General features: G+C 40.3%; 1 protein-coding gene across 12 annotated transcripts in view; it reads left to right on the forward strand.

The window, feature by feature from the left end:
* Positions 1 to 26,262, forward strand: part of LOC129721707 (teneurin-m) — a 440,502-nt gene extending 414,240 nt beyond the window's left edge. For 10 of the 12 annotated variants that reach the window (XM_055674594.1, XM_055674595.1, XM_055674600.1 and 7 more), the window contains 7 exons: positions 3,553 to 3,747; positions 4,511 to 4,922; positions 5,034 to 5,167; positions 5,326 to 5,533; positions 6,983 to 7,009; positions 16,805 to 21,641; positions 21,701 to 26,262. In XM_055674594.1, coding sequence (XP_055530569.1) covers positions 3,553 to 3,747; positions 4,511 to 4,922; positions 5,034 to 5,167; positions 5,326 to 5,533; positions 6,983 to 7,009; positions 16,805 to 21,641; positions 21,701 to 22,447 — 6,560 coding nt within the window. In that variant the 3' untranslated portion in view covers positions 22,448 to 26,262. The remainder of the gene's footprint in view (positions 1 to 3,552; positions 3,748 to 4,510; positions 4,923 to 5,033; positions 5,168 to 5,325; positions 5,534 to 6,982; positions 7,010 to 16,804; positions 21,642 to 21,700) is intronic. The other 2 variants (XM_055674598.1, XM_055674593.1) reach the window with 1 other exon arrangement.
* Positions 26,263 to 27,300: the final 1,038 nt, after the last annotated feature.

Raw genomic sequence — 27,300 nt, forward strand, 5'->3', positions numbered from 1 at the left:
AAGTATTCTACTTCAACCTTGCGGTCGTGGCTTTGCATACAACCTTCTTGTGATTTTTTTTTCTTGGATCACACTCCGATTTCCACCCGGTTATTGCCAGTTTCGGTTGAATCGTTCGATGGTCCTGTACACGATTATTTTTTCAAACTCAGACATGACAGCTTTTTTCCCTGTGTGGACTCATCACTGCGACCAGAAACATTTTTCTGATTTTCATTCCAGCAAAATACAAAATCTTAATTTATTCTCTACTTGAATCCATTGCAATTTTCCTCTGAAAAAAGTGAAACACTGCCTATATAACTTACAAGATGTGTCACAATCAAAACAAACACAGTTGACTATCAGGGTAGGCCTCTCAATGTGAAATAAGGCACTCAAATGTGTGTATCACTTTCACGGTGGCACCCTGTATAACTGCGCTTTGTCACTTCGCTTTTTTCCATTGGCGAAATAAAAAAAAAACAAAACATTGACGAGAATAAAATGGAGCTTCCACTAAAGTGGTAACTTTTTACAATTGAATCTCACAGGAACAGTAGAGAACAAGTTCATTAAGCAGACAATGTGTGCAGTAGAGAAAGCGAAAAATAAGCGAACTGTAAATATGATACAGATTTGGAAAAATATACCGCATCCCGACGGGACATTTAATTTCATTCAGCAGAGAAGGGGAACAACTATAAAAATAATATAATCCGGATTGAATACTTACTAACGATTTCCAAAAACTATTTAAATATTCTATCATGAAAAGATTTTACTCAACTTCCTCGAAAAATTTGCATGGACTAAGAAAAAAACAGTTCGCAGAATGTACGCGTGTGGCTGGAGTTAGTAAAATCATTTATACATGTAAATTTGCTGGAAATGGTGTTTAGAACGCATTTTTTGGTAAAGATATGTACAGTTTCTTCGCCAAAATATTGAAAAATGTTACAGTTTGCTTACCAAAAAAATCGAAAATTGCAGCTTTGTGCAAACCATGAACTAATTTTTGATCCCAAATTGAATGGTTTTGTCTAAAATATTGTCTTCTATGTCTAACCTGTCAAAGGATTTGTAGTTATGATTTTCAGCAACAATTGTGTAATATTTGTTAATCAAAATATGATATATCAAAAAGATTTCATTCAAATCCAACGAATCCGAGACAAAGTAAACGTTTATAATTTTTGAATAATTGACGTTTTCCATCATGGTTAATTACGTTTCATATTTTTTCATTATGCTCCATTGTATTCCTTGGCATTCCATCATACTGCATAAACCAACGCTTCATCAAATGTACACATTCTTCATCACGAAAAAAAAATCACTTGCTTTTTACTGGAAAAAACCTATCACCAAATATTCAAACAATACCAAAAGACATTATTTTCTAAAAATCTGCATAAACAATTTTCGCTAAGCGCAATCGATCTCTAAGGAATGCAAACAAGAAAATCATAAAAATACAGAATCTTTCTAAAAATGATAAAATATGGTTTGAAAATATTATGGATTACACTGGTCAACACAGGTGTGGCCCTAAAGCTCAAACTAGAAAAATATGAAAGGTTATAGGTTTTTAGCCATTGCTGTGACTTTTGGTGCCCTAGCCACCAACATGTTTGAAAAACTCAAATGAGTACCTAACCTAGTCAACATAACATTGAAGTGACGAACGTAAGTTGACGCATTTTGGTAATGGCTAGGGGCACCAAAATTCTCAGGAGTGGTTTAAAAGCTATAATCATTCTAGGGCAGCTATTTCGAGCTTTACGGGCACCATTTTTTCCGCATTTGTCGACCAGTGTTCTCGGCCGCTTAAGTTTGATTTACTCCTCTGTTCATATTTCACTTAGATAGAAACTGAATATATATTTTTACCGTCAATTTGAAGCCTTCCGTTCGCCCTTATTAAACACTTGTATACTTTTTAGAAATACATTTTCCGTGTATTACAAGTCCAATTTATTTTAAATAAACCCTCGCAAAACACAATGTTTTTTTTTTTTATTCAAAAAATGCAGTTGTATCCCTATCAATAACACTAATTTTAAGGCAGAAAAAGTTGCCACTTTGAATACTCACTATTAAAAAGAGCTATCAACTTCTAGGTTCTCTTCGGCAAAACCTATTGATGGTTTTGGTTTTACTATTTTTCGCCGTATCACTTTTTCGAATTACGAAGAAAATCAAATATTGACAAGAATAGAAATGAGCTTGCCAACAATGGCACTAAAGTGGTGAATTTCAACAGTTGAATTAAATACAATCTTGTTGTATGTTTATGTCAATAAATTCAATCCAACACTGATAAAAAAAGTTTCGAAATGGTATCTGGGGCCATTATCCGGCCGCTGGATATCAACCCGGTTCCGGAAACACTCATATTAGGTGGTTTTTGATCATTTTCAGTTATTTCCGCAAACCGGTAGTTGCGACTTTGAATTTCAAAATAGCACCAGGAGTCAATTTCCGTACTCTGTGCAATTGACTATATTGAATGATACTTGGACATTTTTCTTTGTTTTCCAGAAACCCTTCAAGTTTCGGAATGGCATCTGGGGTTAATTTTTGGCCATTGTGCATCATTTCGTTCACAGAAACACCCATACTGTGTGGTATTTGGTCACCAGAAATCGCCACTTTGGATTTCAAAATGGCATCTGAAGTCGATTTCCCAACTTTGTGCATATTCTGGTTCCAGAAATGTCTATATTTGATGGTATTTGGCCATTTCCAGCTGTTTTTCGGAAACTAGAAGCCACTCTCTTGGAATGCAAAACAGGATTTAGATTTCAGGCCTCTTGATATAACCCCGGCTCAGGAAATACCCGAGTTCTAAGCATTTGAAATTGGACAAAATGTTCTGATTTTCAGGTTTCTCATAGAAGCCTGTTCAATGACGTAGTTCAGCAAGATTTTATTGGAATCCGGTACGATCGAGACAAAAATAACGTTTTAAGATAAAAATAATTTATTGAATAGTTTACGTCATACTCTATCATACTGCATTACACTTCTATTTCATCATACTCCATGATAAAATGAAAAATCAAGTTTTGGCGTTCTTCTTTATGAAAAAAAATAGTCCGTAACTGTTATATTGTTCATTTAGTTTCAGTTTTGTGACTAAGAAATTTTAGAACTGAAATTTTGAGAACGTTTTTATTTCTAAATTCTTTATTCTCAGTTTTCATATTTTAGGTCATTTGAGAACCATTTAACTTTAGGCAATTGTATCACTTTATTGTTATATTTTTATTTTATGTTAAAAAAATCGGAACCTAGTTTTTTAGTATTTTTTAAAATTTTTAATGCGTATCCGGGAAGGTCAAGACAAAGTCACATATATAGTCTAAAAATAAACTATTGAATAGTTTACGTTTTCCATCACACTTTATCACACTCCATATTTTTTCATAATGCTCTATTACATTTCTTTGTTTCCCTCATCATACTATTTTCTATTTTTTAGTGTTATTCATACAATTGTGGCTACACTACCAAAAACAAGCATTTTTCATTTTCTCTCTCTTTCTCTCGTTCCTCTCTACTCCCCAGGCGTCTGCCCAGTGCTGTGTTCCCAGCGAGGCGAGTACATCAACGGCGAGTGCCAGTGCAATCCCGGCTGGAAGGGCAAGGAGTGTTCACTGCGGCACGACGAATGTGAAGTACCGGACTGCAACGGACACGGACACTGCGTCAGCGGCAAATGTTCCTGCGTACGCGGCTACAAGGGCAAATACTGCGAAGAAGGTAGCCTCATCAGCACTCATCTCACCTCACACATCTGTCAGCTCTGTATCCGACTTCCGACTGGGCTTTCAAGGATTTTTTTCCCGCTTTTTGTTTTCCCTTTAAAGTTCAAACAGAATTTGTCGTACATCCTGCTTAGCAGGTTTAATTTTTAATTCACCCAAAAGTTGCACAGTTTTAACTGCACCGATGGTGAGGATGCAGTCTACTTACTGTAGGCTCCGTTTTTATCTTGCCTTATTCCCATCTCGATTTCAGTGAAGGCACGCTGGAAAACCGAGAAAAGAAACAAGATGTGATATAAATAATTTGAATTAATTACAAACTGGGAGCAATAGGAGAATGCGGTTTAACGCTCAACTTTTCTCCTCGTGTTTTAATGCATAAAAGCAGTTTTATCTACTTTCAGACATTTATTATTTATCTACTTGTGAAGTTCGTTTCGCCGTTTTCTTCTCACTACTATTATGTCAACTCAAGTTTCCTCCCTACCCCTTTTTTTACCCCCCCTCTATTTTCTAAAAGGATTAACCTAACGAGCCGCCAGAAGATAGCGCTTTTTCGTATCCTAAGCACCCACCATAAAGTAAATTGATTAAACCGGGGAAGGCACCTAACCTCTAACGCCATCCAACCTAACCTAACCTAACAGCCTAACGGGATATAGTGCTTTTGTGCAAAGTTCCGACAGATACCAGCAAACATAACCACTAATGATATCGCCTTTGTTATGTTTTTTTTTTGTCTTCACCCTACCGTACAGTTGACTGTCCGCATCCCACCTGCTCCGGGCACGGATTCTGTGCCGAGGGCACGTGCATCTGCAAAAAGGGCTGGAAGGGACCGGACTGTGCGACGATGGATCAGGACGCGCTGCAGTGTCTACCGGACTGCTCCGGCCACGGAACGTTCGATCTGGACAGCCAGACCTGCACTTGTGAGCCCAAGTGGAGCGGCGAGGATTGCTCCCAGGAGTTGTGCGATCTGAACTGTGGCCCGCGGGGACGCTGTGTGGGTGACAGCTGCAGCTGCGATGCCGGCTGGGGTGGTGAGTTCTGCAACAGCAAACTGTGCGATCCGCGCTGCAACGAACACGGCCAGTGCAAGAACGGAACGTGCCTCTGCGTAACGGGCTGGAACGGGAAGCACTGCACCCTGGAGGGGTGCCCCAGTGGGTAAGTGGGGGAAGGGTGGATTTGAAGAAATTGTAGATTGAATAGATAAGTTTAGCGGGGCGAGATGAACGGAATGTTTGTAACCGCTGTTTTTTTTTTCCTCTTTTTTAGTTGCTCTCAGCATGGTCAGTGTCACGTGAGCGGAGAACTGATGTGGGAATGCCGCTGTTACGAAGGCTGGGACGGACCGGATTGTTCGGTTTCACTGGAGCAGAATTGTGGCGATAACAAGGACAATGATAGAGGTAAAGTGCACTGACGGTGGTGACAACGCGCAGCGTTGATGGAAGAGAACAAAAATTTAAAAAAAAGTTCAATGTTCCATCAATCTCTCGTCGTTGTTCCGCACGTCCCTTTAGTTCCCAGAAGAACACAATCACCAAGCTTCCGTATTTTCTTTTAGATGGCCTTGTTGACTGCGAAGATCCGGAGTGCTGCGGAAATCACCTGTGCAAAACGAGCCAACTGTGCGTTTCAGCCCCCAAACCGATCGATGTGCTGCTGCGGAAACAACCGCCAGCCATTACGGCGTCCTTCTTCGAGCGCATGAAGTTCCTCATCGACGAAGGCAGCCTGCAAAACTACGCCAAGCTGGAAACGTTCAACGAAAGGTAAGCCCACCGCTGTGTGCAAGGAATGCTGTACGGGAGTCGATTGATTGCAGTCGCTCTTTATGTTTTGTGTATTGATTTTTCAGTTTTAACTGTTTTGTTTTCGGTTTTTGTTTAATTTTCATTTATCGATTTTCTGTGAACCGGAAAATCGATAGGCCAAAAGCTGTGTAAATATTAATTAAAACTGATTGGTTTCAATGATGGGCCACTTGTCGAAAACCCGATCACACGGCTCTTTCGTATTTCTCCTCTTCCGAGAGTGATGAAAGTCAAATATAATTTAATATCAAATATAATTTCGATTGTTTTTTTTTTTTCGTCTGATTGTTTCACTCGTTTGTGTTTCCAAATGGAATCGAGAGTACTGTTTTGATTACTATATAAATATATTATGTTGTGCCCCCGTCTATTTATACATCCTCCTGCTAATTGCCATTTTTTTATTTTTAATGTTCCGCATAAAATAACGCTGTTACTAACATACTGAGAGAAAGTCATCAAAGTTTGAATATCCCCGAAGAGTAGGCAATACCAGAGTAAACAGTAATATGTCAACGCAAAAGAGCGAGAGAGCGAGAGAAAAAGCGCGAAAAAAAGGCAACAGTATTAAAAAACAAAAACCAAACAAACGGTTACATTATTTATCATAAATTAATACATTAAATATTAACTATTGAACTGAGGCCAAGCTTCGCCACCGCGCCCGGCTTCTGGTTTTTCGCGATAATCTCCGGAAGGCAACCATATCGGTTATTCAACCGCCATTCCATCTCCACAGCGACATGAAAAGTCAATCTAACGAACAAAGTGCTATAAAAAATTAATTTATACCAATCGCACGATGATTATAACACCGTTTAATGCGATAATATTTTAATTATTGGAATTATTATTATTATATCCTGCTGTCTGTCAGCCTTTTTCGTGCATCGACCGGTCCGCTATATGCTAGCTTTCCCGTGCACAACAGTCTAATTAGCGGTATAATACCAAATAAGACCCCCTCGCTGGCTTTCCCCCCATTATCCCGACAATGGCACCGTTTACCGTACCGGTGTTTGCTTTGAACTAATTGACGCTTCATCAATTGTTTCCCCCACACTTTAATCAAAGCTGCCAATCATTTTGAAATTTCAATCAGAATTTGCAACCTTTTGTGGTGAAACTACGGTCAGCACTATGTGTACTCGCAACATAGTAGGCTGCGAACCCCCTTTTGCGAAGATTAAAGCAATTCTCTTTGACGTTTCTTTTCCAACCCTGAACTACCAAACTAAACTAACGCAACCAATCAGCTCTTCCGATTCCCCCAACTAACGTCGCCACCGGCGGACACCACGACGCCCTACGATGAGCCTAACCGAATCTAACAAAAATGCTTTTCTCCTTCATCTCTTTTTTTCTTCTAACTAACCCTCAACTAACTGTGACTGTGTGAATGTGCAGCGTTTTTTGGAATCATTTTAACGCAAGGTAAGAATCCATCGCCAACTAACAAACGCTCCAAACCAGAAAAAAAACTTACGCTGAAAGCAAGAAAAGTTACAGTAAAACAAGAGATTTGCGGAATACGTTTTTAATTAGTTAACAGTACCAGTAGAAAATGTCCCACATTCCTACTATCCTTCTTGTGCAAAATAAAAAGCAAACGCTCAAATCCTCTGTGCTCCTCCTTAGAACCAAGTCGCTTCTTTCGTTTGATGCCACAACTGCTGCGCTCGGTTAGGAGAGCAGACCGCACCCGCCCGTCTCACACATCTCCACCCACCATTATTATCGCAGAAACCATATTACCACATATTTCACCCTAAAAAACCAGACCACCCCCCACCCCTTGTTAACTCTTTAGTTTTGTGTAATCGTGACGAGTTTTATGTTTTATGTTGTTTTTAGTCCGTGCCAGGAAACGATGTTTGTCTCTTTCTGTTGATTGTTTTCTATGTTGTATGTGTGTATGTATACTATGTTTACAATTTAGCGAAAAAAAAAACAAAAACATAAGCAGGCCGGTGTTAAAATCCGAAACACGCTTCCACCACGACGCCATGCTGTGCAGATGAACAACCGCAGGCGGTTTAACCGATACGTCAATCTGTTTTGCATCTGTCAGGTTCGAACGACAAAAAAGCATTACGTAAGGCGCGCTTTTCCTGAAAAAAAATGCAATTAAAAACACACAAAAAAACGCATCATTTTCAATTTTCAAACAAGCATGGCCTAGTGTTGCTGCCGTAGTGCAGCAGTGCCGTAGTACACAAACCAAATAATAGAAAAAGAAATAATGCATAAATTTAATTTTTTAACTTTGCAATATTGTGTGCGTTCGGACCTGCTACCGGGTCAAACCAAAGCAATCAACATTCATCACTTTGGGTTGCTGCTACAACCACTATGCTGGCTGTCGCTGTGGAAACCAAACGAAAACGAGAAATAAAAAACGCACTATCATCAACAAGTTCCGATGCGGAAAAATATACTCTTACATAGGCCGCGACAATGATGCTTTTCCGGATGGCACGGAAAATTGTAACCGAAACATTGCAAAAGCAAACACCGAAAGTTTCATACAGACTAGAGCGGCACGTGATAAATTTGGGTCGTCTAACGCCGGGATTGCACTTCCGTTTATTGTCTCCCGCAACACGCGGTGCGTGGTTGTCGAAAACAAATTCAGCCTCTAATCTAATGCATATAAATCCGTGAGGTTATGGTCGTTTTTTTTTGGGTTCGGAATAACAATCGATAATTTTTTGTTCGATATGTTGGTTGCTGTAATCGAACCTCAATTTAGGAACTGGGCCTGACATAAAACAGGACAATAAAAATGTGGCAACGTTGGTTACATCCGAGCAAAACGGCTGCCGCGAAATTGTGTGTGTGGGACCTTTTAGGAACTGTTGTGTTTCATACAAATTCAAATCGTCGGATATGATTATTTCGCACTAGAGAATTTTCGATACTTCGGAACGAATTGATTCGAACGAAAACAAAAATAAGCAATATGAACCCGATATTCAGGACCGAAATAGTCTGAAAATGAATAACATACAAGAAACTCAATTGTAGCTTCGGCATGAAAAGATGGAAACCTGCTCTGAAAATGGGCTTAATTTCATTCAACTTTTGTGTCACTTTTCAAGAGCGTGTATACAGTGACAGTTTACGCTGCCGCTTGGAAAGACGGTATCCCCATAGAAAAACTCGACGGCTTTTATCGAGGTGAATGCTGAATTTTGTACTCATCAAGCTAAGTAATTTAAATCGTTTTTAAACCGTTTTAAACCATTTTAAAACATAAAAATTAACCTGCTGACCAGTTTATTATTTTGAAAATTGGGTTTTGGAAAATATAGCTGTGCTAAAATAGCCTTTGTCAAACAGAGCGAAAGAAAGGTAAATTTATGACGATATTTGTGAAAGATTATACTTATATACCTTTCTGGTCATTTATTCAACACTTAACTTAATGACAATAGGGGTCATTCACATACCACGTGGACAGCTTAGAGGGGGGGGATTTATATGATTTTTAGAATTTATATTTTTAATTTCTAGAATTTATATGAGCATTTGTCAACAGGGGTCAAAAACGTTTAAAATCTGTCTACGTGATATGTGGATGTCCCCATAACTCATATAAATGCTAGTTTACATGAATAGTAATGCAGTGAAGAATTTAGAAGAAGGTATTCTTACTGCGTTTGAGTAATGAGAATTTTTTTTCTCGCTCGCAACAAACACGAATAGATTTTTTTTTAATAGGGGGGGATGTTTTGTGATGAATTAATTATTTACTAATATTTATTCAGAATTTTTATTGTGTGTTCTGCCACAAACGGTGACATATCAACACTAAAACACGAATAGATGTTTTTTCCTTCCCAACAGTGCTTCAAACAGACAGAGAGATGCTCAACAAACACTACCAACGTCAAAATTCAATACCTTATTATTTAAATGTGTGTTTTTATACGGTGGTTTCAGGGTAAAGTTCGTATGCTTCCAAGTTATGTTTTTATTCTAATACATCGCCTAGCTATAGAGTAAATTTTAATCAGCATTGCTATTACAAGAAACTTATTCCAGAGGAAGTTGATTGGTGCCAGACGTTGCGCTTGAATTTTTAAATAGATAAAAAAAAGGATGAGCACTTTAGCTACAGCTGAATAAACCAAGGAAGCATTTATGAGTTTAATAATCAGCCGACGCCAATGAGTTTAATAAACAGAGGCATGCTTCCGCTATTTTTTCTTTTGTTTGAGAACAAAACAATTGGTTGGTTAAAAGCTGATCAAATACATCATCATTTCCACAGCTTTAATCTATTTCCTGTACTCCTGGTCACACTCTTCAGTATGGTGCAGAATTAAGGTGAAACTCCGTGCTCAAGTTTGGCCTAAATTTTGCAAGATAATTTTCTCGAAAACCATTAAAGTTACGTGTGCGAAACTTTGATCGATTGTTCGCATCGTGCTGGCGCATGCAATTCGAGCGCTATTTATTAGGTGGAAGCTTGAATTTTTACGTTCAAAGTCGTTAAGTGAAAAAAAAACCTAACCTCAAAGTTGTATGGAAAAGAAGCACCATCCTGTTCTACCTTGAACTGTTATCGTAATGAAAATGTCGAAATAAAATTATCGCAAAGCTGCTTAAAAGGTGCCCAACGGGTTTGCAGTGCTACCAAAACGAAATCTTGAAATGTTTATGGACGATATTTTGACTTGTTTTCTGCTTTCTTTGGTAATGCCTTGTCTGCTGTATTACTCATAACTTCTCTCCTAGTATAACAAGCTCATCAACACCAGAATCAAGGGATTTCTAGCAAAGCGCTGGCGCATGGGTTCGCAGCGTATTGCGAAACAATTTTGTCGTATGTGATAGAGTATTGTCACGTAGCAATATGACGCAGCCTGTTTTGGTAGTTTGAGCATTCTTTCAAGCAGCGAACGGTTTAACTTGATCAATGTGGATTGCCGTTCCATTTTTTCTCGATTTTTAGTGGGATCACGAATTGTGCTCTTCATATACTCCGATGTTCCCAAACTGAAGCAAAGTATTACTTCAAGAGTTGGTGGTATCGACCAAAACGAAAATTTAAGATATAAAACAATAAGTTACCTGACATAAACTCTGCAAATTTTTTGGGTCAACTGGAATTTGTGATTTTCAACCAATATCCACAGTATCAAGGGGTCGAGTTGTGAGACAGTGAGTAAATTTGAATTTTTCCGATTTTTTCTGAGAACACCTGAAAAATAAAGAGCAAATCTGAGTGACTCTTGTGTCTCTGAATATTCATTCTAAACTTTTTTCCCACTGCAAATATACATATGAATGTTTCTCGGTCCTACCGTTCATAGATGTATTTTTTGCTCTCAAGGTAACCAAAGATGTGAATCATCTGAAAATTTCGAAGTAATATTGAATAAATAAGAGATACTCCCAAGCAAAAGAGTAACTCAGATAATAGTGAGTAAATTTGAATTTGATTTTTTCTGAAGAAACCTGAAAATTGAAGAGCAAATCTGAGTAACTCTCGTGTCTTTCAATACCCATTCTTAAACTTTTTTCCCACCGCAAATATACCCGAAAAAAAATTGACGATGTATTTTGCGGTGAGAACAGTAAACGGACAATGTTTTTTATTGTGACATTAAAAAACACGGGGTTTTTACTGTAAACGTGCAAACGATTTTTGTTATTACCATGTTTTAACATCGTTTTTCGATGTTGCATCTACCACCGACAATATTTTTACCATGAAAAAAATTGTCAGTGACTTCTAAATGTATGAGAAAAATGTTGTTAAGATACATACAACCCCCCTTTTTCATGGTGAAAATAAAAAAAAATGTTTTTTATTGTTCTAGACAATGATATTTAATGTAAAATTGATGTATTTACAATGAAAAACTTAGTTAAATTATAGTATAACTATGTACAATTAGAGCAACTTTTAAGGTTTTTTTATGTAACTTTTTTCGGGTAAACATGAATGTTGCTCAGTCTCACCCTTCGTATTTTTATCTTGTTCTCAATGTACTCAAAGATGTGAGTTATCTGAGAATTTCAGAAAAATATTGAGTAAATTAGAGTTACTCCCAAGTATAAGATCAGCATAACTCAGATAAAAGCTGTCTTGCCCCTCGCAAGGGGTTCACAACAAATTTTATAGTTCAAAGCAAACTGTGAAAATATTCTTAGAACTGGCAGCCCTGAAGGTGCTATTATTGTTAATAAAATTGAATAGAATAATGAGCAATTTTACCTGTAGAAAATCACAGAGCAATCATTGGATACCAGGAAAATCTGTGAAAGTTATAACGAATTGGAAAAATGAACGAATTTATGAAAATTCATTGTAAATTATTTACAAAGAGATTAACCAAAAATGCATGGTCGTGGGTTTAGATGTCAAAAAGGACCTAAGCATGGGTTTATTCTCAGGCTCCCCTTCCTTCACGTTTCGCTTAGGCTGAATTCTAAAATAACTTCGCGTGACTTCCTCATAACAAAAATATAAGTCAGGCCAGAAGGACGCGCAACGAAACTTCTCCAGGGAATTATAATTAACGATATTTAGTAGCGAGAAAGAAGGGTCGGTATAGTAGAGCAGAGAGCGTGTAAAAGGAAGGGTAAAATCATCACATTACACACAAGCGAGGGTAAAATAATAAGCATGCGCCCTTCTCAATAGCGGTATTGCAAATGATTGATGTGCGAGATACAGCAGATACCCGGACATATCTCACAATCAACGATTTTGGTCGCAGTGAGGCAGTCCATAAAGGAAAAAAACAAAAAGTTCTTCATCAAAACGCTTGCTTAAATAAAAACTACTATTCTGAATCCTAATCAAATTGTGTCAGCTACACGTCATAGCCATGAAAAAAGATCCCAATTATCGTTGGCATGTATTCCAGACTTATCACCAAAATACCAAAAACTTCAAACGTCGCTTATGCAACTCAATAACAAAGTGTTAATTTTCAAAAGATATATTTCAGGTAAAACTTATTTTATACTATAAATTGCTCAGATAAATAGCGAAAAAAAAAATTCTTGCTGGGAAAATTTAGAGAAATTATCTGAAAAAAAAATATTCATATTTGACATTTTGCCGACGTTTCGAAATCAAAACGTGAGACGTGAGACGTGAGAAATCAAAAATCTAAAGCTTGTTGCTAAAAAATATCGATTTAACTAATACAATTAGGATTTATTGATGGGATATTTACCAGGCTCTAGAGTCCATTTTGACAAGCGGATGTTCGAATCATAGTAGAATCAAGCCATACGATGCCAAAAAGTAGAGTTCTTTATTCTCAGGCTTGCCACTCTTAACCTTCCTTTACGCTGAATACTGCAATACCTCGGTGTAACTTCCTTTTGGCAAATTAAGCCTACAGTTGAAACTTCTCCAGGGAATTATAATTGGGTTGCTATTCACGGATTTCTGTTGTTCGTATATCAGCTAAATGAGTGTAATTTTCTGAGCAAAACGTGATTTTTTTAAAATGTTATATTATTATCCTTCGATTTTTAAAATGAAGAATAGAAACTGCTCCAAATCACTACAATGATAGTTGGTACATGGGCGAACTGTCATTGTAGCGATTTCGAGTAAATTTCGAGTAGTTTTGATTCGTGATTTAAAAATTGTAGGACAAAGATAGAAAATTTTGGAAATCACGTTTTGCTTAGAAAATGCAGTTGTTTCAGATGATATAAAAAATCGAGCCGTTGGCATCCCTTTACCGAGTAACGAATAATGACAATGAACTCATGTCATGGGCTCAAATTATTTGTGCCCGCTGTCAGCAGTAAAATAAAGATGTATGAAAAGAGGCGGTGATATGCTATCTCGTCTACACATATGTTGAGATGTTAGCCCTTGAAACATGGCGCATGTGAAAAACTCCAAGTATAGATGACAGTTCTAAAAGGTATGCTATTCACGTCGATTATAAAACATACTTTCCTCAAAAGTTATAGAAATGATGTTGAAACACGTTTTATTTGTGGGGAATACATATACATGCTGCGGTTTAGGTAAAATATGCTGTTTTTCATCAATTTGCCGGTAACCTTTTTGCACTTTTCGTTTTTTTCTTGTACTCTAATAGCGCTTCTAAATAGAGTCGCTTATGTTTCATACAGTAACAAAAGTCATGAGCTATGACAATGACTAAGATTATGCTCCAACTATTAGAAATATAGCATTTTTATATATTTTATTTCGACATATTGTCGCAATTTTTCACACTTTTTGAATCTAAATTAATATCAATTTCTAGTGTGTTTCAACTGGAGATTCACTCTCCAACCAAAAAAATCAGATATAAAACAACATAAAACGAGAAATTTCCAAAAATGTTCTGAATTCCATACAAAATGCGAAATTTTCATAACGAGATTTGTTTGTGTGCGTGAATAGACAAAAATGTAGCATACCTTGTAGAACTGTCATCATACTTGGGTAAAAAACTGATATAGACCTTTTTACGTACGAATGTATTAGTGCACCTAGTTGAGGAAAGTATTTACAAATCGCCTTTTTGTTTGCTATGCTATGTTTTTGGCAGCTGGACAAATATTCAGTTGAATACTTATTATAAGTTCTCAACTCGTTTCTGAATGAATTTCGTGATCATGAATCGGGGGAAGCTGCTTAACAGTATCGACCAAAAATGGTAAAAAGTGATAAAAAGTCGGAGCAACGAGATGCGATGATTTACATTTTGGAGGAAACAAAAGCAACTTTACATGAGTTTACACGTTCATTAGTGTGCGTAGGTGAAAAGTCACTTATCTCTATAGCTAAACAACCCGATTGGTGATACTTGACAGGAGGAACAAGAGTCGGTAAAGTAGAGCAGTAAACGTACACAGAAAAATAAAAATACCCAAATATGCGTTTTTTACGTAAATCAGCACTTCTGTGCGGGAAGGGAATTTTAAGGTAAAAGTGATTCACCTACTTTTGAGTACACCCGCGGAAATCATCATTTAGGTGAAATTGGATACTTTGAATTATTAATATCAAAAACTCCATACAATTTTTCACCCAGGAATAAAAGTATTCGGATTTTATTAAGCTATTGCGTTATTTACATTCATTTTTATGCGTATCATTTACTTGAAACAGTGACAGCATTCAGGTTAACGTAAATTTACGTTGTATCTACGTATTCGCTTGGTAATATTTTCTTTGAGTGTAGAAAGAAACCTTTGTCCTAAATTTATAGGACATAGAACGGCGAATTTCAATAAAGCCAAAAACTGTTTTTATCCTAGCTCAGGCTCTGCGTTAACTATTTACAAGCAGAGCGGGGGCCTAGTGTGGTTGGTAACGTCTCCGCCAACCACGCTCGACGCCTGGGTTCGAATCCCACCGCCGACATAGGTGTCGATTGTTGTGAGGTGGCGTGATCCACTCACAACCAACCCAACTGGTCTAGATTCAATCCTAGCCGACACCGGGAGATTTTCTGAGGCGAAAAATCTCTGGGATCACGCCTTCCATCGCATGAGGAAGTAAAGCCGTTGGCGCCGGTCCGTTAAAAAACGGGTCGTGAGTTAGGGACCTGGGTGTGGAGTTGCCTCCCTGGGCGTCGGTAATTGGCCACAACAGTGGCGGAAATAGACCGACGGAAAATAAGCGAGAATAAAAAAAAAAAAAACTATTTACAAGCAATAATTTGTCACAACGGTTTTCGAGGGATGATGAATTTTATACTGCTTTATACTCCCTTTTATGCACCTCTTTATGAACGATAATCAGTCGTGGAAAGAGGAATAAGCACAAGAGTATAGCTGCTCCTATTCTAGCAATTCCGTTTCTAGTCCCAAAAACAACACTTTTCTCCAGAAAATTATGTTTGAGTAAATGTGCATGATTATCAATAGACTATTGCTAAGTTTGTTCTCTCAGACACATTATTTTTTGGTCTTTGACGTTTTGCGCTCGAATTTTGAGTAACGACAATAAAATAAAAACAAATGTCGATTCAATTTTATAGCTCATGACTTATAATAGAACTGCCAATGCTCAACAGCTGAAAATTTTAGTAAAATTCCGACAGTACTTGCATTTTAATGGAATTTAAAAAAATCTCGAAGATAGATTAGCTTTTGGGAATTTGGTCGCAAAAAAGTGTGAACTTACTTCCATAGCAAAACCCCGTTAAATCTCCGAGTTTAACTATAAAAATACTTGTGGCTGCAATCAACAGCTTATTGAAAAAGCAACAACTAGAAATCCACGAACCGGCTGAACAGTTAATAGAAATTTAATTGATCTACCACTTTTTTTTTCTCATTAATTAAATTTCATTTGTTTTCACCCTCGGCTATGATAAACCTCCACAGCAAAGCGGAGCGAAAAAAAAGTATAAAAAATAATTGAAAAACATAGCAAACTCGGCCCCAAATCCGACCGACATCAACTCAAATCAGCACCGCCTGCTGCCGCGGGATGCGTTATCGAACCTAACTGGAGCAACAACGGACACAAAAACCCGACTACTACTACTGCAGTCGACGCACTGTCCCGAATCGTCGTTCGTCATAAATTTTTCCGCATGTTGAACCAGAACGCACCAACTTAATTTCACGTGACAGGGACTGCTTGTGTTTTTGCTTCAAAAAAAAAAAAAAGATTGAAACATATCAACATTTTTCGCTAATTAACTATTATTTATGCATGATTTATTCATATTTTATTTTGTCCCATTCCGAGCTTGCTGGCTATGTCACTTGTAACCTCCCTCTTCCACCGCTTGCCTGCTTGCCCAATCAGATGTGCAGTAAAAAAATATATGGAAATAAACCTCATCATCCGTCGCCCCCGCTAGCTGTCATGAAAGTGCAGCTACTGCTTTTAATATGTATCACCTGCAACTCTTCCCTCACCCCCAATGCAACCCCTAACCATACTGCATCGTAGTAGGCATCGAGTAGCATCGAGAAATAAAAATCCATCATTCATCTCCGTGTAGCCCCATTTGTTGTCCGTGTCCATTGTGTGAAAATTTCTGTGTTACTCCAACTGGTATTTAGCTGTTTTCATTTTTTTTTTTCTTGTTGGTAATTCTGGTAGAACAATATTTTCCTCAGTTGATTTGCGCGCCATATTATGGTCAGTTGAGCTGGTCAACATGGGCCACGGTCCGTTGTAGAATTATCACGGGATGCCGCAGAAAAAAAAAAAGATTTATTTTGCAATTAGACTCAATTTGTTTGTTGTTTCGTTTCTCCCCCAAACAGCCGATCTGCCGTCATTCGAGGCCGTGTGGTAACCTCGCTACAGATGGGCCTGGTAGGGGTACGTGTGAGTACGTCCACCCCCCTGGAAGGATTCACCCTGACCCGCGACGACGGTTGGTTCGATCTGATGGTTAACGGAGGCGGTGCCATTACGCTGCAGTTCGGCCGGTCGCCATTCCGTCCGCAAACTCGCATCGTACAAGTGCCCTGGAACGAGGTTGTCATCATCGATACCGTCGTGATGTCCACGTCGGACGATAAGGAAAAGACGGGCTCGCCGCATACCTGCTTCTCCCATGATTACGATTCGATGAAACCGGTAGTGCTGGCGACTTGGAAGCACGGTTTCCAGGGTGCCTGTCCGGATCGGAGCGCCATTCTGGCCGAATCGCAAGTTGTGCAGGAATCCCTATCGATCCCCGGTACCGGGTTGAATCTGGTCTATCACAGCAGCCGAGCGGCCGGATATTTGTCGACCATCAAGTTGCAGCTTACTCCGGATACTGTGCCACAAACACTGAAACTGATCCATTTGCGAATCACCATCGAAGGCATTCTGTTTGAGAGGATTTTCGAAGCGGACCCTGGTATCAAGTTTACCTACCCGTGGAATCGGTTGAACATCTACAGGCAACGAGTTTACGGTATCACGACAGCCGTTGTTAAAGTGGGCTACCAGTACACGGACTGTAAGGACGTTATTTGGGATGTTCAAACCACCAAGCTGAGTGGTCATGATATGAGCATTTCCGAAGTGGGTGGCTGGAATTTGGACATTCATCATCGGTACAACTTCCATGAAGGTATCCTACAGAAAGGCGACGGCTCGAACATCTATCTAAAGCATAAGCCACGCGTTATTCTAACTACCATGGGTGATGGACATCAGCGGCCATTGGACTGTCCCGACTGCAACGGCATTGCATCCAAGCAGAGATTGCTGGCACCGGTTGCTTTAGCGGCCGCCCCTGACGGTAGCCTGTACGTTGGAGATTTCAACTACATCCGTCGAATTATGATCGATGGAACGGTGAAAACTGTTGTTAAACTGAACGCCACTCGAGTGTCCTACCGCTATCACATGGCGCTAAGTCCGCTGGACGGTTCGCTGTACATCTCCGATCCGGAGTCGCATCAAATCATTAAGGTCAAGAACAAGGACGATTCTCACGATCCGGAGCACAACTGGGAACCGGTAGTTGGTAGTGGCGAACGCTGCTTGCCTGGTGACGAAGCCCACTGCGGTGACGGAGGATTAGCCCGTGACGCCAAGCTAGCCTACCCGAAGGGAGTGGCCATCTCATCCGATAATGTGCTGTACTTCGCCGATGGCACAAACATTCGTATGGTCGATCGTGATGGAGTTATCAGCACCCTGATCGGCAACCACATGCACAAATCTCACTGGAAACCTGTCCCCTGCGAGGGAACGCTGAAAATCGAAGAAATGCACCTCCGGTGGCCAACAGAACTAACAATCAACCCACTGGACGACACCTTACACATCATCGATGATCACATGATCCTTCGCATGACACCAGACGGTCGCGTTCGAGTAATCGCCGGTCGTCCGCTACACTGCGCTTCGGCTGTTCCAGCAACCTTCGACTCCGATTTGGCAGCTCACGCAACGCTCATTATGCCGCAAAGCATCGCCTTCGCTCCGTCCGGTGATCTATACGTAGCCGAAAGCGACTCCCAGCGGATCAACCGCATTCGCGTCATCGGAACGGATGGTAAAATTGCCGCTTACGCTGGAGCCGAATCCAAGTGCAACTGTCTGGAGCGCGGATGCGACTGCTATGAAGCCGATCACTACCTAGCGATTAGTGCCAAATTCAACACCATCTCGGCCATCACCGTCACTCCGGACGGCCACGTTCACATCGCCGATCAGGCCAACTATCGCATCCGATCGGTGATCTCCAGCCTGCCAGAGGCAGGTACTTCCAAGGAGTACGAAATCTACGCTCCCAACTCCCAAGAAATCTACGTGTTCAACCGCTTCGGTCAGCATATCGCCACCAAAAACATTATGACCGGCGAAACAACCTACAGCTTCCTGTACAACGTCAACACCTCAAACGGTAAACTGAGCACGGTCACGGATGCCGCCGGCAATAAGGTATTCCTGCTACGTGACTACACCTCCCAAGTAAACTCGATCGAGAACACCAAGGGTCAGAAGTGTCGCCTGCGGATGACTCGCATGAAGATGCTGCACGAGCTAAGCACCCCGGACAACTACAACGTAACCTTCGACTATCACGGACCAACGGGACTGCTGAAAACTAAACTCGATTCCACCGGTCGTTCGTACGTGTACAACTACGACGAATTCGGTCGGCTAACGTCAGCCGTCACTCCAACCGGCAAAGTGATTGACCTTAGCTTCGATCTCAGCGTTAAAGGGGCAACCGTAAAGGTGACGGAGAATTCCCAGCGTGAAGTTTCCATGCTTATCCAAGGTTCGTCGGTGGTTTCCCGGGTCGGTGAAGCAGCTACTAAGACAACAGTACTGGTAGATGGTGGAACGACCAGTGTATCACCATGGGGTAACGTAGTTTCGGTCGAGTCTGTACCGTACATTCTACTAGCGGAAATCGATCCACTGCTGGGCGAAAGTTACCCGGTACCATCGAAACAACGCACGGAAATCAACGGTGATCTATCGAACCGCTTCGAGTGGCGCTACTTCATCCGTCACGTTCCCGTACGTGGAAAGAACGCACGTGCTCTCACCCAGGTTGGTCGTAAGCTGCGCGTCAACGGAGATAACCTGCTAACGTTCGAGTACGAGAAAGATAGCTCATCTATAACGGTATCCGTAGATGACAAAACTGAATTGCTGAATGTTACCTACGATAAGTCATCGCGTCCGGTTGCCTATAGACCGCAGTCGGGCGAGTACGCCGATGTGGATTTGGAGTACGATCGATTCGGTCGGTTGATCTCTTGGAAGTGGGGTAACTTAAAAGAGGATTATACCTTTGACCGCGCGGGACGTCTGAACGAGATCAAATATGGTGACGGTAGTTCGATCGTGTATGCTTTCAAGGATATGATCAGCAGTCTACCGCTGAAGGTGACGACTCCAAGACGGTCGGATTACCTACTGCAGTACGATGACGCGGGTGCGTTGCAATCGCTGACTACTCCGAGAGGTCACATACACGCGTTTTCACTGCAAACTTCGTTAGGATTCTTCAAGTATCAGTACTTCTCGCCTATAAATCGACATCCGTTCGAGATTCTGTATAACGATGACGGGCAAATTTTGGCCAAGATTCATCCTCATCAGTCTGGGAAGGTAGCGTTCGTGTATGATAATGCGGGACGGCTTGAAACGGTGCTGGCGGGATTGTCCTCCACGCAGTATACTTATCAGGAGAGTACGAGCTTGGTGAAGATGGTGGATGTACTGGAGCCTGGTTTTGAGCTGCGCAGGGAGTTCAAGTATCACGCGGGTGTGATGAAGGACGAGAAGCTGATGTTTGGTTCGAAGAGTGCACTGGCTTCGGCTCACTTCAAGTATCAGTACGATGGTAATGCTCGGTTGAGTGGAATAGAGATGGACATTGACGGAAAGGATTTACCGATCATGCGGTTCAAGTATGGACAGAGCTTGGGAACGCTGGATGCGATTAGTGACTTGAGGATCACTAGGAATGCGTTCAACCGGACCGTGGTTCAGGATACTTCGAAGCAGTTTTTCACGATCACCGATTTTGACGAACATGGAAGGGTTAAGAGTGTGCTGATTAACATTAAATCGTTTGATGTTTACCGGTTGGAGCTGGACTACGATTTGCGGAATCGGATCAAGACACACAAGGTGATGGTTGGTAGAGTGACTTCACTGGATAAGGTCAATTACAATGCCGATGGTCATGTGAGTGAGGTTGTTGGAACCAACTCCTGGAAGTATTTGTACGATGAGAATGGAAATATTATCAGTATTTTGGAGCAGGGTGATAAGACGAATCTGGGTTATGATACGGGTGATCGCGTGGTGCAGGTGGGTGATGTAGAGTTCAACAGCTACGATGCTCGTGGCTACGTGGTGCGACGAGGCGAGCAGAAATATCGTTACAACAACCGTGGACAACTGATTCATGCCTTGGAGCGAGATCGCTTCCAAACGTGGTATTTCTATGACGATCAGGGACGTCTGGTCGCCAGCCACGATGAAAAGGGTAACGTGACGCAATACTTCTACACCAACATCAACTCACCGGAACTGATTACGCACATCCACTATCCGAAAGTGTCACGAACCTTCCGATTTTTGTATGACGATCGTGACATGCTGGTGGCAGTGGAAACCGGAGAGCAGCGTTACTATGTAGCCACCGATCAGAACGGATCTCCGATCGCTTTCTTCGACATCAACGGAAACATCGTGAAGGAGATTCGCCGAACGCCGTTCGGTAAGATCATCAAAGACTCGAATGCGGACTTCTTCGTTCCCATCGACTTCCATGGCGGTTTACTGGATCCGAACACGCGGCTGGTGTATATGGAGAAACGACTGTACGACACTTCGGTGGGTCAATGGATGACACCTTCGTGGGAGCAGTTGGCCACCGAGATGCGGCTGCACACCGATGTGTTCATCTACCGCTTCCACAACAACGACCCCATCAACCGGAAAGAACCGATGAACTACATGAACGATCTCAAGTCCTGGCTGCGGCTGTTCGGGTACGACGTCACCAAAATGCAGGGCTCGAAGTACACCAAGGATATGATCTACAAGCCGAAAGCGATGATCAAGTCACCCCAGCTGGCACCGGACTTTGGTGTGATGTCCGGACTGCAGTGCATTGTTGAAAAGGTAATTTCTTCAGAACTTGTTATAGGTTTTGACTAGACTAACTGAGCTTTTCCTCACAGGTTGACGAACGATTCTCCGATTTTGGATTTGTACCGAAACCGCTGCTGAAGATGGAACTCAAGACGAGAAATCTACTACCGAGGGTGGCCTACCGGCGGGGAGTTTTCGGCGAAGGTGTTCTAATTTCCCGAATCGACGGTCGTGCTCTAGTCAGTGTCGTCGATGGGTCTAACAGCGTCGTCCAGGATGTCGTTTCGTCTGTCTTCAACAGTTCGTACTTCCTGGATCTACACTTCAGCATCCACGATCAGGATGTTTTCTACTTTGTGAAGGACAACATCATGAAGCTGCGCGATGATACGGAGGAACTGCGCCGACTCGGTGGAATGTTCAACATCTCAACGCACGAAATCAACGATCATGCCGGTACGAATGGTAAGGAACTTCGTCTCCACGGTCCGGACGCGATAGTGATTATCAAGTACGGCGTCGATCCGGAGCAGGAGCGACATCGCATACTGAAACATGCCCACAAGCGTGCGGTCGAGAGAGCCTGGGAGCTCGAGAAGCAGCTGGTCGCTGCCGGTTTCCAGGGCCGCGGTGATTGGACCGAGGAGGAAAAGGAGGAGCTCATCTCGCATGGCGACGTCGACGGTTGGGTCGGTGTGGACATTCACAGCATACACAAGTACCCGCAGCTGGCGGACGATCCCGGCAATGTAGCGTTCCAACGCGACTCGAAACGAAAGCGGCGGAAGAGCGGAAATCACAAAACGCTGCGTCAGCACAGGCACGAAAGCTCGTGAAATAGCAGCGCTCCGCTAGTGCAATCTCTATCCAATCTGTGAGGCTTTCCAAAACAAAAATCAAGCAAGCCATGAAATAAAAAAAAACACACATAAACAAACAAATGCGGCAAAAGAAATCAAGTAAATTTCATAGAATGCTCTCTCTTATAAGGAAAGTCTTTCTCCGAGAACTGATTTGAAGAGACGGAAGTAAATATTAGGAATATTGTGATACATAGATTTATTTTGGATTATTTTCATAGGGTTAAACGAAAAATTGAAGATGATAGGAACTGCGGCAAGTTTTCTACGCTCGAGCAAGCTCTTTCTCATTCGAGTCGCGACGAAGCGCATTCAACAGCAGGATGTTAATATCAGAACAGCAGAAAAAAAAACACTCACACAAATGAAACGAAGAACAAAGAAAACTGCATATTTTTATAGTAGATGCACCACCCAAACCAAACCCCCATCAGCAGCAGCAGCAGTCGAAAGAAGGCTAAACGTCATACATTAAGTAGAAAAGTATGGTTTCCGCCATGTTGTGAATGTCATCATATTTTCCAACCAAACACCGACCCATCAACAACATCATACAACAAAGCATCATCAAATGACAAGAAAATAAAACGTAAAACACAATAACCATTAACTGTTAGAAAAATTGTGCATTGCAAATAATCAATCCTTTTTGCAGAAAAAAGAGACAACAAAAAGAAAGAAACAAATATAATCGTAAACAAAAGCATACATTATACGCTGAAAATCAAAACTGTTTTACAAACAAACACATACATTCACACCCTACTAACACACTCACACAAACACTAATACAAAGTAATAAACAAATCATCATTCGTCATGTAGTAGAAAGGAGAAGAAAAAAAAGAGAACAAGCGAATTATCATTTTATACATTTTGAGTGCATGACGTCAGGATGAGACTGGGCCCGGCTGGGCAGTGGCAGACAGAGAAAGGGAGAGAATAAAAAAAACAAAACAGAACAGCCCTCTAAATAGTGAAGAATGTAGTTAATTAGATGACAATTAAATGTGAACATTGTGGATGTCTTTTAGCAGTTAAGCGCAAAGCAAAGTACATTTTAAGGTCGAACGAAAAAGCAAAAAAAAGTGTTGCTAACGAAGAAACTGTGTAGAAAGAATAGAAGAAGAAGAAAAAACAGAATTTGGTGTTGTGCAAACAGTGCCATTCAACTAGTCGATATGTCTTAAATGACAGCAGAAAAAAAAACACATAAAACAAGTGTAAAAATAACATAGTGAAACACTTGCAGCATACAGTACCGGAGACAACTCAAACCATGGTCGTGGCGATATTTTTACTACAAGAACAACAAAACATGACAGCAACAAAAAAAAAACAAAGAATCTTTATGATATTAAAAAAAAACAAAAATAGAATGATTAGGGATGATAGGAGAGCAATGGGTTTGAGCACCCGGACGCAGTGTAAGCGGATAAAGTGAAGAACAAACATTATTCTAGAGCAAACAAAAAAAATAGTAAGGTGCCATAGAAAAGGGAAGAAGAGACCGGCTTAGCGTGATGAGTAGAACGCTCCCGGTAGAGGACCGTAATAGGTGAACAAAAACAAAAATATCCTTATTAGTAGGTGACACTCATACAACTGTACAGTATAATTAGTCGATAGGCAGAAAGCAGCAAGAGAGACGACGATCGCGCGATAATACTTATAGGCAAATCTTGTTCCTCTTCTTCTGCTTGATTTTACTCGAATGATTTTACCGACTGTGGATAAGCCTGTGAGAAAAACAAAAAAAAAACTCAATGGTTACAAAGAAAAGCATGCCATGCCATGCGTTGTTTTTATTCGTTAATATTTTGCAGCACCGAAAACAAGGCAGTTCAGTTTCTTTTTTCGATTCAGAATCGAGCTTAATAACAACGGTAAAAGTTGGTGAAACTTCCACAGTGCGGGAAAAAACAAGAAGACAAAACAAACGAAAACACATGAATCCGTCTTGCTTCCTGATTTTAAAAGTGACACGTTAGGAGAAACATATTCTCTCTAGTAGGTTGTCAATATGACAGAAGAAAAACAAACAAACAAACGGAGATTAAACCACACTCAAAAGGTTGACATAAAACCAAAAATTGACGAAGAATTCTCTCTCTATCTCTCTATTCTTGGCTTCTACAGGGTATTTGTAATAAAAACGGACAAAGAACAGAAACTTAAGAGATGAATCATTCAATACTCACGCGCAGGAAGGAAAAAACAATACCAAACTTAAGCGAACACAACCATAAACACTTTTTGGGTTCGATTATCGCCTCTCTGTTAAGTTTCCAAACAAACAAAAAACCAGTAGCATGACAACACAGAATACTCTCACATAGCATCAACCAGAACAAGTACCGATACTCGCTCATACTCGAACTTTCCCTCTTTCTCGTTTTACGAAAGGCGAAAGCTCGAACCGGTAGTAGACAGACACACGCTTACAAATTTTCCTCTCGCTCGTTAGTTTTTTTTTATTTACCTTCCTCCGAACAGCAAATAATTAGTAGTAGCACAGTACAACGTTACGTAACAGTAGAGAAAGAATGTTTATTTACCACCGCAACCCGGGTAACTCCAGAAGCGGAAGCAGCATTTTACACGATAATTTGACCACCAGTAACAAAAAAAACGAAGCACAAAGAAAAACCCGACACACAGAAGCGCCAGGTTGTGGTAGTGAAAACTTCCCTCCCCTCCGAGGCATTTTCTTAGAATACACTAGTGAAGGTTGTAGAAATTGAAAAATTGGCGAGAAAAAAAAACGACTAAAAGCAATATAAGGAAAGAAGGGATAGAACGCAAAGCGAAAAGCCATAGCCAAACCAAACACTTTATTGTTGTTTTGGTTACAGCGTTATGTTTCCCTATCAATAAACGCTCAAGTTATCCCAAGCAACGAGCAGAAATTTTCAACCGGTTTTCTGTTATAGAAAATCAATTGCTAAAAGTTTAAATCCAACCCAACCGACGATACGAAATTGTGCAATCAAATTAATCTCGAACACATATACACGCGCACGCGCGTCATAATCATAGTGTACTTTTTCATTTGTGCAAAAAAAAGCTACACCTTTTGACTATTGGTTAAGATTTGATCTGAAACGAATGGCTAAGATTTGTAAAAGTTGTACATAACTTGTTTGTCGATAGCAGCAACCTGTGTATTTATTGTTTTACATCATCTCTCTCTATTGTCTACGCATACGCCAATAGATTTTTAGTGAGTTCCATTTGGACAAAGATAGCATTATATCCAACGTTTCTCGTTGAGTTGTTGTACATAAAGGGAATGCTCCTGTGTCGACCGCGAATTGCGGCTAACCGTGACACCATCGCCCAGAGAATTTCCACTGGTTCGAACGTTAATTAAGCATAACTATAATACAGTACTCCCCAACCCCTTGCCCCCCCTTATACCGTTATGTACATTATATTTTTCCCACCCTTCCCACCTTATATCCTAAACTAAAACTAAGAACTGTAGTAGGACTGGCAAATCAAAGTTTTTAAAGTTTAACCGATTGACAGCGAAGCAAACTTTGTTGTAGCCGTCGCCGGTTGTAATCAAAGAAGGCGTAACAAAGCGCGAAGACTACCGATCGAATTCAGTTCGATATACAAGAAAGAAAGAAAACCCGAAGCAGAAGAAAAACGAAAGTAAGTGAGTGAATAACTTTTTTTTTCTTTTGTAAAATACTAAACCCAGGGGCGAAACCGTATATACATAGTGAGGGCAAGGATGTGCTAGAAACTGGCCCCGATGAATGGTAAATTTAGTGGTAAACAAAAACAATTGCTAAACGCTCTGAGATAGGCGGCGTCCACAGCGAAAGGCGAACAAAACTTGTAAAAAGAAAATAAAAACATTGAGTAGCGCGATGGAAAGAAGAATGAAAACCGAAAAGCAACAATATTATTACGATTATTATTAATTATTATTATTCATGAGAAAACTAAAATGATGAAAGATAAATAAAAATATTTAAAAAAAAATCTTTTTTTTTATTTCCGAAGTGAGTATCACCATATCTTGTGGGAAAGAAATGGAAAACCATCCGCCTCCATCCAATGGAGGCACATGGTAATTCAATGTAGGGACAAACCAGGCGACCATGTGCTAAAGCAGAGTTTGATCGCACGTAAACGTGCTTATCCGTAATAAATCGAACATAAAGGATTTCACAAAACCATCTTCTACCGAACTTTCTTTACAGCAATCGGCCAAATCCCTGCTGAAACAAACAGTCGAATTTCAAGTTTATTTTCAGTAGTATGAAAAGTAACCGAGCTTTCAAATTTCATTGTTAATATTTGCACTTTAGTACATTTATTATCAAATCTATTTCTATTTTTATCTTTTTTTTTGTTTTTCTTCGACGTCTGAAAATCATACTTTATTCATGCAGTATCCGTCTACTTTCATTGGAATAAATTCAAAGAAAGCACCTGATAAATTCAGCGAAATATTCTATAAGTTTTCGGCAGAATTTTCAAGAACTACGGCAAACAAAATGTCAATACATGCTGGTTTACGGTAGACCGATGTATTTGCTGATTGTTCGTCGAAATATATTGCTGACATTTGTTAAAAACTTCGACGAGCTTGATCAGCTGTTGGAAAGTTTTCCGAGATAAATTAAGTGTACTTAATCACAAAGTTCAAAGCAAATCCTAATACCGCCAGTTCCACATTTCCACGGTAAATCGATAGTAATAATTTCTTGCAGGTCGATTAGGGTGACAAGGAAATGTATGAGAAATGTTTGACATTCGAACTTGGTTTAGCGGAAGGTGTTTTTTTTTTTTTTTTTGTAAGATTTGGACCA

Source organism: Wyeomyia smithii, chromosome 2 (assembly GCF_029784165.1).
Source record: "Wyeomyia smithii strain HCP4-BCI-WySm-NY-G18 chromosome 2, ASM2978416v1, whole genome shotgun sequence".
NCBI classification, from domain to species: Eukaryota; Metazoa; Arthropoda; class Insecta; order Diptera; family Culicidae; genus Wyeomyia; species Wyeomyia smithii.